Source organism: Lucilia sericata, unplaced genomic scaffold (assembly GCF_015586225.1).
Source record: "Lucilia sericata isolate MDLA Ls3-8-SP2 unplaced genomic scaffold, ASM1558622v1 Contig000014F_arrow, whole genome shotgun sequence".
Classification (NCBI taxonomy): domain Eukaryota; kingdom Metazoa; phylum Arthropoda; class Insecta; order Diptera; family Calliphoridae; genus Lucilia; species Lucilia sericata.
In genome coordinates, this window is record NW_023994053.1 from 940,377 (window position 1) to 958,195 (window position 17,819).

Genomic DNA, 17,819 nt, shown 5'->3' on the forward strand with positions numbered 1-17,819 from the left:
CCCAAATAGTTCCCCCCATCACCATACACTCTGGCTAAAATCCATCCAACCATCCGTACATACGAATGAATACATCGCATGTTGAAAAACACAACTTTGGGTTGCCACATGCTTTAAGATTTTTTATATGAAAAATCAGAGACGTATGATTAAAAGGAGCGTGTTTTAAGAAGCCTGTTTAGATATTTTCTTTAAATAAAAACCAGTTTCTCTTAATAGAAAATATTCCAAATTAAATTTTTTAAAGATTGGCTATTTTAAAGCTTCGACTTTTGCAGATAGCAGAATTGATTTTATGTTGGAACGGAATATATTCACCCCTATTCCGCATTTCGATTACGTTTCCGCATTAATTTAAGCTACAATCGAAAATTGGTATTCCAAAAAAAAAAACGGAATCGTAAGAAAAAGAAGAAGCAATTTAATTTCAATTGTGAGAATTACGATTGTGTGAATTTTACATTACGATCGTAACTACGTTTTGGAAGTGGTTATTTGACGGAGCTTCTATTCGAAATGAAGAATACCAAAGTTGCCAAGCTAACAAAATTTCGATTCGAATAGGGGTGATTAACTTTTATACGCTGATAAATTAATATATTCCTACAAAAAAATTTGGTGTAAATCATACATTTGGGTAATCCCAAAACTACTCCCCTGTAAACATTATTAGAGTACATGTTCCGTTAAGTAGTCCTATGTAATTCAGACATGGATCATGTTTATTTTTTGATAACAACATGGTCCACAGCCTGCATTGCATAAGACCATGTTGCGGATCATGTACTCCCATAATAGTACTAATATCTTCATTTTCCGAAAACTTCAAAAATTTCATCCGCAGATTCTTTTTACTTCAAAGCAAGTCTATTCAACAAATTTCTTTGAAACTTCGGAAAATGTACAATGTGACATTCCAACTCTCTTCTTTTTATCTTTAAATTTTGGGTCTGGCCCTATAGGAGTGGCATAATTTTTGAATATTCGTATTAGAACCAATTGAATTGGTTCTTTGCTTAACGAACCTATTCAATTGGTTAGTTCAATTGGATCTTTTTATTAAAACCAATAAATAATAAAATAGGTAATGGGGCCAGCGAGATTAAATTTCTCAAAGGTTTTAAGGGCAGCTGCTTCATAAGCAGCTCACTTGGGATCATTAAAATTGGCCCCGTTGTGTTACCCTAGTGGTCACAGGAGTGTACTCTGATATCACTCTCTGCTTCCAGAACTAAACCAACCGGTTTAATTTATAAAGCAGAGTGTATTCTTAAGTCCTATCCCAGAAAGCTCCTCGGTGCCTTAGAGGGCACCGAAGTGATTCCTGCCCTACATTCCCAGCTTTCAGTGATTGTAGGGCAGAAGTATGGTAGATGCGACACTGTCTCATCATCTTCTTCATTATGGCAACATCCGCAGTAGTCATTATATCCAAGACCTAGTCTCCTAGCATGGGTCCTGTATTTACTGATAATACCGTGCTTATCTGCTCTCTTCGAAAGCTTATGAGCAGTCTTGATCTGAGAGCATCATGTAGAGGCCAGGTAAACCTCTAGGTCTGACGGATGGTTTCACTTAACGACCTGATTTGGGGTTTCCAGTAAAGGCGTCGATTTCTTCCTCATCCATCATCGCACCGCTCCACCATGATATTTTATTAGCGTTATCCTAGAATGTCTCGCTATCTCATCTAGAGATACTCGTCATTCTTTGATTAACCTAGATGTAGATATATGCATACATATATCTCCGATATGTGATAGAACTTTAGGCAATTCGCTGTTCGTTTGTTAGAAGATATTTCTGTCTGAGGACCAGTACAGTAGTTAGGCAGTCTGAAGTATCCAAATCATTCAATAAGTATTCTTAGAACCCTCAGTGTAAACCTCCGTTACACCTGGAGGTTGGTGAGGTTTTAATTCCGAATTCCTATATGGAACTTGGTCGAAAGCGATTATAGAAATTGGGCTTCGCAACGCAATAGTCATCATTCGAATGCAGTGATTCGAAATGTTTTATAATTTTTGAATGCTAGTAATTTCTATAACCGAACCGCAGGCATTTAATCTGATGGCAGAGTGAGGGCTAGTTGAATAGCCATTAATCCAAGTCCTGGTTACCAATTCAACATGATTAGGAGTTCTTTGGTTGGCGTTGTCGTCATTGCTCCCGTAATAAATGTGTTGAGATTAATCGGAAACACTTCTAATGATTTCTATACAACCTCTGCAATCATGTTTATTACTGAAATTCCAGTAACGTATTTTTGTAAGTATTCACCGCACAAATTCAGAACTCAAAAAGGAGGTAATTTCATTCTGTCCTTACAAATATTAACAAGATCTAATCAATTTACTGTGGCATCATCGTCTACATTTATGATGTCTCATTAGTTAATTTATGATTTAAAAATTATTTCGATAAATCTAACAACCAAATATAAATATAATTGTTAATAGTATAGTAAATATCGAGGGTAGAAGGTTATTTAATGACTGAATTCACGATATCGGATGAATTCCATGTTTACATTAAAAAATCTGTAGAGCATAACTCCAACTGTCATTGGTTTTGTTGATCTGTAAGCTTCTTATAAAATGTCTATAACCTGACTAAGCTATTGACTAAGTTGGTGTCCAAATGTACTCCTTGTTAAATTGTTCAACAACTACGCTTATTTTCATTTGTCATTTCAACATTGAACATACCGAGTAATATCGAAGTCTGGCAACTCATGGCCATTACTAAAACTCTCGTAAAACAACAAATTTTTATATGAAATCTCTCGTTTTTATTATTTTTTAGCTCTACTCTATGCATTTGCTTTATGTAAGTTTTTGTTGAAATACAATTTTTGCTGTACTCATGTATTATGTAGGAATGAAGCACAAACAAACAAAAAACAATTTACTGAGCGTATGACATCATTGCCTTTCGTTCACACACTATAGTGCCGTCGCACTCTAACACTTGGCATTGCTTTAACTTCCTTTGTGTGTAGTCGTCTATATAGCAGAGCCATCATCGGGCACACACAGATACTACACACAAATACATTATTTTGTCGATGGGAACGAGAGAAGGAAGGGAGGTAGAAAGAAGGGAAAAAACACAACAACAAGAGGTCTATATGCCGCTTCAAGACTCTGGTGCACATATCTTTCACAACGACTGGTTATTTCTGATTTTACTATGGTAGACTAAGTACACGTTCGTTCGCTCGCTCGCTGGTCGCACATAAACTTTTTGTCGTAGTCGTACATTTCAAAAGCGCGTATTTTTTAAAAAAAGCAAAACAAATAAGTTCCTAGAATATGAAACTGGGATTAATAAGAAAATCTAATTAAATCGACTAGCAAAATTGCATAAAAATAAAAAACAAAATATAAATTGTTAAAAAAAGTTTGCGAACAAAATTGTGATTTTTGAAATAGAAAAATTATTATTGCAAAAATATAGAAAGAAAGAAATTAACAGTCAAATTAATTTATCTACAATTATTGTTTACATTAAACAGTTAAACTACCTGCAAAGTATTTTGTTTGTTGACATTTACTAAAAGAATAAGGAATATTAATTGTGCAAAAAGAAAAACATAAATGAAAACAATAAAACAGTGAATTTTCGCGCATAAGAAAGACATAATCAAAACAAACCATAACCAACCATTCAATCAAACAACAATAATAAAAACAAAAACAAGAAAAACAGCAAATAATTCATACAAGATCCATTGATCAACAACCAATTTTTGTGCATGCACTCATTCATTCATCCATCTACTCACTCACTAATCTAATGATTGAGAAAAAGAATAAAGAAACTAAATTGAACACAGAAAGTTGATAATGTATGTGAACAGATAAGAAGGTACTGAAAACAAAACGTTCAAGTGAAATATAAAACAAAGATCAACATCAATAAAAATTAAGAAGAGACAAGATAAATTAGAGAAAAAAGAAAGATGTCAAAAATTAACTGTCAAAGACTGTGCTGTCGTTGTTTATATCTGAATGTATGTTTTTTGTTGTAATAAACCAAAACACACTCACACAGCCAAACTATTAAACGAAAACAAAACTCTACTACAAAGTTTGTTATAAAAAAATATTAAAAGTGGACAACCTAACATTGGAGGGATCTTTCCACTTTGCAACGCCACAAAGCATACAAGATAGTATTGTGGATTTATTCATAAGGTTTAACAAAACAATGTGCACAGAGGTAAGTTTATCATACATAAATAAATCCCATCTTGAAGTAATTCTATTAAAAGTAGCAACTCCTTATAAAAATATTTCTTTGGATTATTATAAACTTTTGAAACCATTAGAAACACACATAAAAACTTATAGTGGTTTATTAAATTTAATAAACTTTTCCGATTTGTTGCAAAAACAAAAAACATAATCACTATCATAAAAGTTAAGAATTTTCACCTTTTAATAACAGTTCTTTTTCTCAAAAGCTTTAATATTTATCATTATCAATATTAAGATTTCATTATGTGGAAAAGTATCTTCATATATTGTGACAACACTCTTCTTTGATTTAAAGTTGAGGTCATTTTCTGGGATATTGAATTATAATTAGGAGCATATTATATTTAAAAAATTTGTATATGTAGAAGGAAAAGTATAAGATATAATTTAACACACGTCTTAGATCTAAAGTTGAAGTAATTTTGGACTATATTTGTAACATCAATTTGGATACAAATATTAGTAATTATTTATAAATAATGGTAATTTGTTATCTTCTATCCTATTCCTATAAATTTGAAAATTTTGTGTGATAAAATAGGTTAAATCTTATAATTTACATATAGCATGCAACACATTCCATTTAGATTGATACTAGCCTTCTTAATCCAATTTGGATTTCTATATGTAATTTTTAGCTCAATTCAATAGTTTGCATAGATATACTATAACAAAACAATGAAGTCTTAATAAAAAGCTGTATGCTTAGATTATCGTTATCATTTTAATATCTTTTGAACATTTTTCGACCGGTTCTACCTTTAATTTTATATGTTTAGCTTATTTTATACACTATCAGTCAAAAATTCGAAAATAGAATATATGTATATCCCAAAATTTATTAAAGTCTAATGGCTATGGAGTCAAGTGTATGTAGTGTTTAAATATTGTACTATTTTATAGTATTTGTCATCAGGTTGTGCATATGCTAATGCCAAATAGCACGTGGTTATTGAAAATTGTATTCATAGTAGTTGGTCTTTAGTTCGTTCGTTCTTCTTTTGTTTTCATTACTTAACGTGTATTTATTATTTGTTTTTTTTGCGCCTTGTACTTTTGTTTTGTTCTCACCAACCAACGAGAACGTAAGAACAACAAACAGACAGAGAAACATGCAATAAATTGCATTGCTTGCAAAAGCACGTCTTAACTTCCTTTAATAGTGATGGTGGTGGTGGTGGCGGTTGCTTTTGCTTACTTGCAGCATTGCATACAGCACTTGTCATGTCTACTATTCATCCTCCTCTTCTTCTAGGTGGCAATAATAATAATAATAATAACCAAAGCATTCATTCATTCAACCAGCCAGCCAGCCATCCAGTTAAGTAAAGCCAGCAGCAGCACCCTTAAGGGTTGTCTTGCGTTATCAGCTAAAATCCAGTAACTATGCACGGCAGTCAAACAACTCTTTCACTCATTCACTACCTTATTTCCACACACAAAAGTATCTCGATTACATCTGTGCAACAGTTCGCTTTTCTGTTGTCTAACAAAGATTTTAACGACTGCTGCTGCTGTTGTTGCTAAAACGATTATTTTTTATAAAAACGACTTGAATTTTGGTTAATTTGTTTTGCGGTATTTGTGTAATTCACTTTAGTTTAGTTTCAATTTGACTTTCCTGCAAACAACAGTGCCGAAAGTAGAAGCAGAAACCAATAATGGAAAAACCGCTAAGTTTTAAAGACTTTAAAATTTAACGATATTAACAGGAACAGTAAAATGTCTGTTTAAGTATTTGGTAACACTAGTTTATTAATAACAAATAAAAATGACTAAAACATTGTCTGGAAATCCATCATCAGGCAGTCTTAATTGGCAACATCATTAACTTTTTTAATTTTATGAAAACCAGTACAAGTAGTAGTTAGATACATATCAAAACTTATTGGCGGCATAAAATTGTTTATACGCACCATTGTACGCATGATACCACCATTGCAGCCAACACCACAACCTTATGGTAAAAGAGAAGAGTTTTTCGGGTGTTTGTTTTTGAAAACATACAAATATGCAAATATTTCAAGGTAGTCAGTCAGTCTTGAGATTACCGAAAATTAAAAGCTATTGCAGCGTTCATCGCAATCATCGTGTTACGTTTGCCTTGCACGACAGTAACTGTGTACGTACGGATACAATTCTTTGTTAGAGACTCCAACGTACAACAATAATATTGCACCCGTACATAACAACGTACTACTGCCAGCTTATGGTGCTTCCAAAGCACATGGTTGTGTATTATGGGTGGTTAATGTGGGCTGCTTGTTGGAGTAACATTGAAGCGTAAAATATTCATGAATGGCAGCAAAAACTACGATTTTTTCTCAATCCATACAACATCAATTTTATGGATGTTTATATACTTTTCTTAGTCCTTTATATGTTTATTTATTGTATTTCATTCTTAAAGTTTTCAACAAAAAAGGAACGGCTTTCCTACAATGCCATAAACTTAAGTAAAGTACATATGTACGTACAGAAAACAATAGGATTCAGCGTAATATAAATGAAAGGGTGGTGATTATCAACTTGTTAGAACTTTATTTCTTACGAACGAATCATTTTGATGTTAAGTTTCCTTTAAAGCCAAACAAACAAAGAGCAAGCACAACAACAACAACAACAGCTGATATGGAGGCCATTAATTGTGCAACTAAATACATAATTAAGACAGAAAACCTGTTGATTTTATACATATTATTATATTAATGTTGTTTAGTGTAAGGATTGAGAATATTCATAATACCATATCTCATCTCTTTGATTCGATTAGGCAAATAAGTGGCCGTAGATTATGTGCTAATTTTTTAATAGAACTTATTTTGATACTGAAACTAAAAATTAAAATTCATCCATGTTTGTTAACATTTTAGATTTCTAGTATCGCCCACTAATTTCGACAATAGAACAAGCATAAACTATAAATGACTGACTGAATGACTGATTGTGTAAAAACAAATGAAATAATACAATATTCGAAACATAAAATATTTTGTCAGCCGTTTGCACTCACCGTTAGCTTGTCTGTCAATTAGTCACGACAAATATAGTATTTGGTATATGCGCATAGCAGCACTTCTCCAATAGTTATATTCCTGGTATACATATGTACGTACTTGCTTCATGTTTAATGCGCTCTTTTAAAACATCGAAACGGAAATAACACCCAACGTTCAACCACCACCAGGCAACCATCAGGACGAACGAACATCTCCCACTCAACATCATACACATCCAACTGATGGTACATGCGAAATCATATCCCATTTCTATACACAGACATCATCCAAACTAACACGTACATTTGCACATGCATGTTGTATAGAAAAATATCCTCAATTTTACAACGATAAGTTTTTAACTTATAATACAATTTTAACAAACAAACGTATCTATAATGAAAAGCCCCAACCAAACCAAACACCTCAAGGGAGGATAATATTATATTTTATACGAGAAAGTACAACGTTACAAACATGTTATAAAGAAGGATTCGTCGTATCTATGTATAGAAAAGGAAGATGTATAAATAAACATGCACACATATATAGACATTCGTTTTATAAAATTATAACAGAAAATAATATTATAACAAAGCATTCACTCAATTCGCTCACATTCGCACACACACATATAGCGCACACACTTAAATAAAAAATACATGAATATTGGGTAGATTTTGTTAACGGTAAATGCAGCAGTATGTACTTCTGTTATACACTACAGCATTGAAAATATAAATAGGGAAGAGAGAAAGATCGTTTTTATTATTAATCTTTAGGGGAACCCAACAAAATATAAAATGTTTTTGAAAAAAATGTTAGTTCCTAATATGTTTAAGATATTTTTAAGAATTTCATTGGGGATAATTTATATAAGAGCATATTTTACCTCTTCTCCAGAAAAATTTTGCAATATTCACCGCGAGCACAAATTTGATAATTAATTATTTTCACCACATGATCACAATCGATCGGTGGGTCATGAGAAGTTTAAGAACTGAATTTGTGAATAATTTACCTAAAAATATTATTATGTTGTTACAATCGTCTGGCATCTTTGGTTATGAGTTGTTTTCGAACGTTTTAAAAGCAACTCTTCATCATCTGGCTTATTTTATAAATTTTGTATTAAAAATCCCCTTTACTTCGTACCGCTCTGCATACATCTATGTTTTATTTTTAACACTGAGACTGTACTTCGGGTATTCATATGATTTTTTTTTTTTTTTTCAAAACGGACGGCATCTTACTTGTTTTTCAGTTTCTATATGTCTCGTTCGTACATTTATTTGTATGTCTGTATGAAAGTATTGTCGTTCGTTTGTTCGTTCGTTCGTTGTGCTCGTTATATGAGTTCAGAGCTATAATATAACCAACATTCCGAACTGGTGCTTGTTGGCTGGCTGGTTGGTTGCTTGGTAAGTTGGTTGGCTGTCAGTGCTGGCTGCCTGGCTAGCTAGCTATTGTGTGTTGGTTCAGTTTTTAATACGAGTCAGCAACATTGGATGTGGAAATACATACATTGTGTATATTCAAGTTTTTCTATATATGTGTGTGTATGTATGTATATAAAAATGTATGTATAGTTTCAGTATTTAGTATATTTTCAAGTAGATTTTTTTGCTGTTTGTTTGCCATACACTCGGTTTGGACGGTCGATCGAATAAACAACGAAACCAACAACATCAACAGCAATGTAGATATATAATGAAATGACTGTATGAGTGAGTGTGTGTTTATTTTTTGTTTTATTGAGGGTTGCGGAAAAAAGCAGAGGAGGTAAACGGGGGGAATTGAGTAGAGCCAAGTGAATGCCATGATAGCTGACATGGCGGCAGCAATGGCGACGTACAACGTCGTTTTGTCGGCACAACGGACCCGCACACTAACATTTCGTTGTATAAAGTATTTTATTGTTTAGTGAGATGCGTTTTTACGTTTGTTGGGTTGCTTTTTTCAATACACTGGAAAAAAAATATCCAAATATTATTTTTTACTTAAAATTTCGGATTAATGATCTCAGTATTAATAAGAAAAAGCTTAAATTTTGTGCAGTGTACATTTAAACAGTATAACACTCTTGGTTGTTTCGTCAGTCATTACGGCGGACAGACGGATGGTTGTTTGCTTAGTTGGATTGCTGGTTGCCAGTATTAAGATTTTTGTATGTGTATATAGTATGGTTGAATGCTGATGTTGATATTGTTCACTGTAATACATACATTGGGAATGAACAAAAAATGTGAAAATATTTTCATTTTTATATTTTCCCAATGCCTTTGCTTTGCTTCGAGTCGAGTTGGGTTGTGTTGCGTTGCTTTTCTTAAAGCAGAAATAAACTTAGTTCATGTGTTATTATAACATGACTGACGTTTAATGTTTTGATGGTCCGACGTCGCCAACTAAATGTGTTTGGATGAGATATAGTATCCTATATACCGTGATATACTCGTTCGTACATATTTATATTGTATGTAGATTGCTAGATGAACATGTAGTATGTGTATGTTGGAGGTGGCAATGGTGGCGGCGGTGTAGCGGGTTGTCTAGGTGGCTGGATAGTTATTGTTGAAAAAATGTTTTTTCTTCTGTCAAATTATTCCTTCGATATGACCGTATGTGTACCTGCACATACCATGGGAAGATATTACCCAAAGTTAGATACCAAATTTATACTATTGAAAATATTATACCTATCTAGTTACCATACACACTAATGGATGACGATTTTTTAATGTTAACTCTCTTTCCTTTTAATTCTATTCTCACACAATGTTACTAGAAATAACAAAAACATTTTCAACTGTTTCAACTGATTTCCTTGATCTGATCATTAAAAACTGTTCTTAGCTAGCTTAACGTATTCTCTTTGATCATTCTCTGTCTGTCTCGTTAACTAATCCATCATTTAAAAATACTTAACAAGTAATTCTAATAGAAGATGATGATTAGGAATGCTAGGAATTGAGGTAAACTTTTTACACAGGTAGTTTTTGTTAGACATTTTACAGGTATTTTACATTGCAATTTAAGTACCTGTTCTATATATTATATATAATTATAGATGAATCGTTTCAGTGTACCCTTAGTTTTATTTTTTTACAATATTTTAGGGTAAATGTAATGTATATCACCCAATAGTACTTTATTTTTATAAAATATTATTATGTAGTTATAAAATAAAACAGATCAATATTGAGAACATAATATAGTGTTATTTAAACAATTAGGATTAACTTCGAAAAAAGATTCCACTCTCAATTCTTATGACCACAACGATCAACATGATAACTATGATAGTTAATTCTAGTGATGAGTGGAACAAGTAGAGAATTGCAAGTAAATATCATCGTCATCAATAGCATGATATGTAGTTGTCTGTTTTGTCGTTCCAAAATATGCTGGTGCTTTAGAAATCAGGTTTGTCTTATGGTATGCGTGTATGTCCATACGAGTACGATTGTTTGTACATAAATGCATATGTGTTTATGTATGATGTTTGGAAACCAGTTATTCTATATTTTTTACAGTGTATCAACGATTTAAAAACCACTCTTTGTTAAGTTAATAGCGTAGCATTGGCTAACATCGTTCATAAACATAAACATTTCAAAGTCTGTTAATACACACCATCATCAGTCGGTACCCAACTCGACTACGTCGTCTTGTTTCTGGCTTTTACTTGTTAAGTTCAGCCGCCGCCAACAGGCTTGGCAAACAGAAACATTTTTCAAAAGATATTGTTTTAAAGTTCGAAAGCTGGTTTCACCATCACCACGATTGGTTGTTGGGTAGATTTTAAACTAAAGCTGTTTCGCTGGCTTAACGATGATGATGGTTATGATGTTGTTCAAGTTGCTGGCTGAGGATGATGATTTTTAGTGTATAATAGAGCTGCTATTTTCAGCATTGTATCTGGTCGTTTTCTTGGTTGGTTAAATAGCAAACCGCTTACATAAAATATCGTAAACTACCGAGTGATCAATAGACCGTCCACTAAACGCTTATAAGATTTTAGTTGTGTGAACATCACTACTTTTTTTTGAATATTTATACTTTGGGACGGATGTTTGTATGTATATTGCGTATTATAATACTGCCGTACTCAGGCTTATAAAGTTGAATTTGATTATTATACATGTATGTATGTATGTATATTGCTTTAATCATTATTGTAGTTGGTTGATAATGATGATCATTAACAAATTTGTAATTAGATAAAAGCATAGAACTAATACGAATATAGAGCATGCGCACCAGACAATTATTCTTAAAACAAATCTTGACAAAAAGCTAAAAACGAATGTAGACCAAAAATATTCATCACTTCAAATTTTTCAAATTCTAATATTAGACACACTTGCAATTCCCAAACGGGAGAGACTTCTAAAAATATACATAATATCGAAAAAAAAAAAGATTGTAGTGAACATACAAGCAGCCAAAGTAGTTTATTAAACGTTCGAATGTCGGTTCTTTATTTTTTTTTGTAAGTCGACTTTGGAACGAACTTAAATGTATAATAATAAAAATGCCCTCTTTTGTTTTGTACGAAAATTAAGGGATGATGTGAAATTCGATTTTACCATCATCATTACAACTACCACCACGACCATCAGCAACTATACTAAAATAAAACCTAAATAAGCATGAAGAATAAAAGGAATAAGTAGGAAAAATGAAAAAGGCACGTCAAGGAAAATAACACATGCCGTGCCATGACGGCTTAACTGTAGCTGTAACAGCGGTAGTGGTAGAGTATCTAAAACTGAATCGATTCCAAACTCACCCCGTAAAATGTATTTCTGCCTGCTTGCTTGCGTTTGAACCGCCGTATCTGTATCTTAAATGTAAAATCCCTTTAATGAACAAAGTACAAACAAGAACGAAGAAAAACCTAAATTCTAAATAAAATAAAATGAAATACAACAAACAGCAGCAGGGCAACGGCATATGGCAACTCATAAACACAATGGAAACATTTTCATTATTTTTTCGTTTTTGTTATTTTCTGTGAATTGTGCGATGATTCTGAAACGTTTGAATGTGTACGAGTACGACGTCTGTAATATAATTCTCCTTACGTACTAGTTTATTTTTATAAATACATACACACATACACATTTTTGTTGAATTTGTTGTACGTCTTTGACTAAGGAGGAGGATGATGTTGTTGTGCTAAGCATTTTTATGAAAAACAACTGCGTCATCAGACTTATTCAATGAGAATTCTATATTTTAAGGATTTAGTTTTTCTGCTTATATTACATGTAGGGAAGGAAAACATTCTGTTTGTAAAGGATAATTCCACAATAGGTAGGGCAATGGTTCAACTATTAGATACTTTAGAAAACATATCTCGATCGTTTTAAGTTTAAAATTATTTTATTTTGTAGGAAAGGTTTATTAACAAGATGTTTTTTTTATAATTTCAGGTCAACTCAGCCATGGGTCTACAAGCCACAACCGCTACAAAGCGGAAACATGATCTTACATTTGATAGCAAGGACGCAAACACCTACACAAATTGTCCGCCGCCAATAAAGACCAGTAAATGGTCATTGAATAATAATAATTACATCGATGCTGTCGGAGAACAAAAAGCAGCTATTAATGGTACTAAGACAAACAGCCACAATAATAACAACAATAACGAAAATAAAAGCTGTGACATTTCGTGCGGCACTCTTTCGTATAGTCTAAGAAATGGTAAAGAAGTTTCAAGAACTAAAGTGACAACACCAAAGCCCGTTTTAAATGCCATTGTCGCTAATATACCAGTTGCTGGTGAAGTTGATGCAACGACACCATTGCCGCCTACATCATCGTCTCCAGTGCCGGAGGATAGCATAGCAAAGCTGGAGGTTGTGGCAAGCGTACCATGGACCACCGCACCTGAACCCGTCGATTGTATATCAAAATTACAGGCAGTTGCTGTACCTAGCGATCCTTGGGGCAGCATTTCAACACGCTCAACTCTTGCCACTACATTGCTTAGCGCTGATGAATTAGATGATGATGACGATGACTTCGAAGATGACTACGAAGAAGAAGAAAGTATTATTCCCACATATTGTCCTTTGAGATACCACACATTCCCATCGGCGAATTCATCGACATCACCATCGAATCATCAAACTCAGCGTATGCCAAGCGGTTTCACTACTTCTCAGAGTTATGGATCAAGGCCCAACTATTACTCTGAACCTTTTCCTCAACAAAATTGTTCGCGCACTGGCAGTCCCCAACATTTGCGAGTTGGTAATGGATTTGCTTGGCCAAATGGCAACAATAGCGGTTTTTACGCATCACCAGAATCTGCCTACACGTCTCCCCAACATCAACAACAAACCGCGTCACAACAACATCAACCTCAAGCTCAACAACAAACAATTAGGTGTGCGGAGAATGGCAAATCTTATTTAGAACTAGGATGCAGTAGTCCAATACAGAATGTGACAAATAATACGGTTCCAGCATCATCACCCACGCCATTCGTAGGTCTACATGTCGCTGCCCCCGCACCTCATGAAACCAGACTTCCATTGAAACGCTGCTGTGACGGCCGAGGCTCTTGGTGTGGCTCAAACAAATCCTGCTACAAAGACATTCGACTAAAAATTCGAAATTTATCCATGTTTAAGCTGTCACGCTTCCGTCAAGTGTCTGAACAGTCTTTATATAGATCAGTATTAATCTGTAATACGCTAAAAAGAATCGATAGAGAAATTGAAGCAGAGGCAAAAGAATTACACCAGGCGGCAGCGCAAGTAGCGCAACAACACCATAACCACATTAATCACACCACTACTGCTCATCACCAACCCCAGTCACAGTACCATCATCATCTGCATTCTCACATACAGATACAGTCGCCACTACCATCTCACAACAACAGCAACAATGGACACCATCATCAACTGCCTCAACAACAACAACATCATTCCCAACAGCCCATGCTACACCCTCAACATCAAGACTATATGCCAGTTCCCAACTGCGGTCGCCTCGGTGGTAATGTTGAGTACCAGAATCACCAACAGCAACAATCTGCAGCGCAACAAAATTTTCACCATCATCTCTATCAAAATGAACGTATGGAAACGTCACCTTTTCAGAATTCTTTGCAAAAACCCGCACCATCGAGTCAATTTGTACATAATCAAAGTTCTAACACTTGTTCGGGATCTGTGACAACAACTCTTCATCCATATGATCATTATCCCTTTCGGGAAACTCATTCGGGACGTGCCACTCCTTTTCCAAGCCAACCTGTGATATCATTACCACCTGCTTCAGCCTCTGCATCCACGTCAACATCGTCGTCTCAAGTGCAATCATCTGTGACATCTCCTGCAATAAATACCACAACAGTTTCGACGGCCACATCGATAGCATCTGATGCGGATTCCGGTTATGCGGATGACGACTCAACCCGTTCTATTAACTGGAGCTCCGTGCTAAGTCTTTCCTCCCAATCTGCCTTAGATCCGCTCAACAACAACGATCTATTTTCAATACTACCACCTGCGAATCCAGCTACTGCCGTACCCGTTTCCATACCTGCATCTTCCTCCACAACAAATGGCAGCGAAACAAATTCGAGCTCATCCATGGCTGTGGCAATCAGTGGTACTTTTACGACTGTTCAGTCATCTTCATCGGCTTCGCCAGCTGCCACAAGCAGTTTATGCAACACATCTACAATTCCTCCCTCAGCCACAACTACCGCCACCTTCACGACATTATCGACCATCTCGTCTGCCACTCATTCACTAACCTCATCCTATGTCAGCAGTATGAGTTCCAATTCAGCATCTGCTTCATCGACATGGGAATATGGTTTTCTAGACATGGAATTTGGTTTGGGCACTGAGTTTACGGAACTAGCTCCTAGCTGCAAACTCTCAGCGGACGATTTTGGATTTAAAAACAGCCTAACACCCGTAACAGTTACACGTTACGACAATGAACTCGAACAACCTGCACATATAATGGTCGGCAGTTAGTATCAGTTGTAAACAACTCCTCTACAATTAGTTTTATTATGTTGCAAACAGGCCACTACCACCTCCTCGTCCAAAAAAAGTATTTCTAACATTTAAGTTGAAGCTCATCCAGCTTAAAAATGCCACTTTAAATCTATAAGTTACAATCTAAGTTTACGTATATTTTTTATTAAAAACATCTTCAGTTATTCTCTTTTTAAAAGTAAATTGCTCAGGTTGTGAACACAGTTTTTTTCTCTAACCGTTAGAATTTTTTACACTAAAGTGCTACACACGGATGCAAATGATCATTGAACGCGAAAGCAATTTTAAGAATCTTTATTTCTACTCTTAAATTATTGTGAATTGAATTTTTAATATAAATTTTAAAATTTGAAATATTGATTTAATTTTGTGTAAAAATCATCACTTATTTTTAATAATGTGAAAAAACAAGTGGTCTTTGACATCCAATAGCGCAATGCTTTATAATAAACTTGTATTTAATTCCTATTTTCTGCATAAAACTAGAAAATTTTTCTGAATATTTTGTAAATAATTGTAATTAATAATAAATTAATTTAAGAACTTTCAGAATCTATCGTTAGCTGCAATCTAAGATATTGTTAATAATTTAAGAAAATAAGAATTTTATTAGAAAATGAACTTCTAAAAGAGTTTCTTCATTTAATTTTGGTTTAAGTGAAAATCATTGTAAATAGTTTCCAAGGTATTTTATTTTTATTTATGAAAAAAACAGCTAAAAATATTTCAAAAGAACAAAAAGAAAAACAATGTTATAAAAACACAAATAAAAAATAATTAAAAACAATTGTTTTAAAAAATTAAAAATACGCTTTTTATTAAAAAGAACGAATTTTGAACTAGTTTTCAACAATTTCGATATAAAATTAGGAGTTATGTTAGTTTGTTAGTATGTCTAGTAATATATAACTGAATTTCGAACCAGTTCCCGAACTAGCTGATTTTTGGTAAATACACCTTTTATTTATGTACATTAGAGGTGTCCTAAAAATATCGCTATTACTAACTAGGTTAGGTTAGGTAGGTTAGGTTACGTGGGTTGCTCGCTAGCAAGCGAGTTCACTCGGAGGCCTTGTGGCCCATTGTGATACCATTAGAATTACCATTCCCTAGCGATGAGAGAATGGTTACCCTCCCTAATTTCGTTGACTACTTGGTTCGTTCGGTCTCCATGTAAACCAGCCGGTGCTTTTAATAAAACCGATCATGTTTATCAGTGACGCATCTCTGAGACAGTCTAGATCATGGAAAAGAGCTCTACCCAGATAGAGTAGTCTGTGCTCTTGTAAGGCTGGACAGAAGGTGTTGTACCGATTCCACTTCCTCTTCGTCTAAGCAGCTTCTACAGTAGCTATGATTTGGGTAGCCCATACGTTCTGACATATGTTCAATCATACAGTGCCCAGTAATTATACCAGTTAGAAGCCTAATCGAGTTCTTATCAAGAGATAAGAGAGTCCTAGTTCTATCTGTTGTCAGAGTGATCCAGAGCAGTCTCGATATTCTACAAGTGGTGATATTTGACCACTTGAGTTCCGTCTCACTCATAGCCCATTCATCTATCAGTTTTGATAGGGTCGTCAGGGGAGCGTGAATATCCTTTTGTGCATTCATCAGATATTTCATTTCCTCGGATGCCCTCATGTCCTGGAACCCATATCAACTCAACGTGATGTTGTGTCAGTTATGCCAACGATTGAATGCAATTGAGAAGACATTCCGACTTAATGACATTGGAGTTAAGAGACTTGATTGATGCAAGGCTGTCCAAGTATATATGTATAGTCGAATTTTCGATATTTAGTTCCCGGATTCTTCTCGCGGCAGTATAGATGGCATATATCTCTGCCTGAAGGACTGTGCAGGTGTCAGGTAGTCGAAGAGACAGTAGAAGATTTAGATCATCGGAGAAGATTCCCGATCCCGTACCCCTTTCTGTCTTTCAGCCATCTGTGTAGATTGAGATCACGTCGTCCCTTAGGACAGTATTCGCGGCCCATCCCTTGTCGGTATTTTGGTCTTGAATGACCTATTCAAATTCAGTGTAGATAGAATGAAATCTGTTTCCTGCCCCATGATAGGCCTGCCTATCTTTTGTAGGATGGTGCCATGACCAATGCGGTCGTGCTTCAACCCGTTCGACTGTTTAAGTCGTAGAGCAGATTTAGCAGAAATGCATTTGATGCATTTAGCATCGTCTCTAGACTAGCCTGAGGGGTGGAGCTCAAACAGCCAGTGATTGCAAGATATGCTAATCTTTGTACCTTGTTTAGAATAGAGAGATGAGTCTTGGTATCCACCGCTCTCCACCAAACAAGAGCTCCGTAGGTCAAAATAGGTCTTATGACCGCGGTGTACATCCAGTGCACAATGTATCGTTTAAGACCCCATCTTTTCCCAAAAGTTTTCTTACATATATAGAAGGCACTTAATGCCTTCTTTATTCGACTCTCAGCATTACGTTTCCACGTGAGTTTAGAGTCTAGGATTACGCCAAGATATTTGGCCCCGCTTGAGGTGTT

At 34.7% G+C, this 17,819-nt stretch overlaps 2 protein-coding genes across 6 annotated transcripts in view; one reads left to right on the plus strand and one right to left on the minus strand.

Moving 5' to 3' along the window:
- Positions 1-16,069, plus strand: part of LOC119604580 — a 49,185-nt gene extending 33,116 nt beyond the window's left edge. Inside the window, exons 1-2 of one of the 2 annotated variants that reach the window (XM_037957289.1) lie at positions 2,915-4,224; positions 12,700-16,068. In XM_037957289.1, coding sequence (XP_037813217.1) covers positions 4,213-4,224; positions 12,700-15,273 — 2,586 coding nt within the window. In that variant the 5' untranslated portion in view covers positions 2,915-4,212 and the 3' untranslated portion in view covers positions 15,274-16,068. Of the gene's footprint in view, positions 1-2,914; positions 4,225-12,699 lie in introns of those variants that run through there. The other variant, XM_037957279.1, reaches the window with a different exon arrangement.
- Positions 1-17,819, minus strand: part of LOC119604591 (suppressor protein SRP40) — a 142,200-nt gene that overhangs the window by 116,137 nt on the left and 8,244 nt on the right. The window lies entirely within an intron of this gene.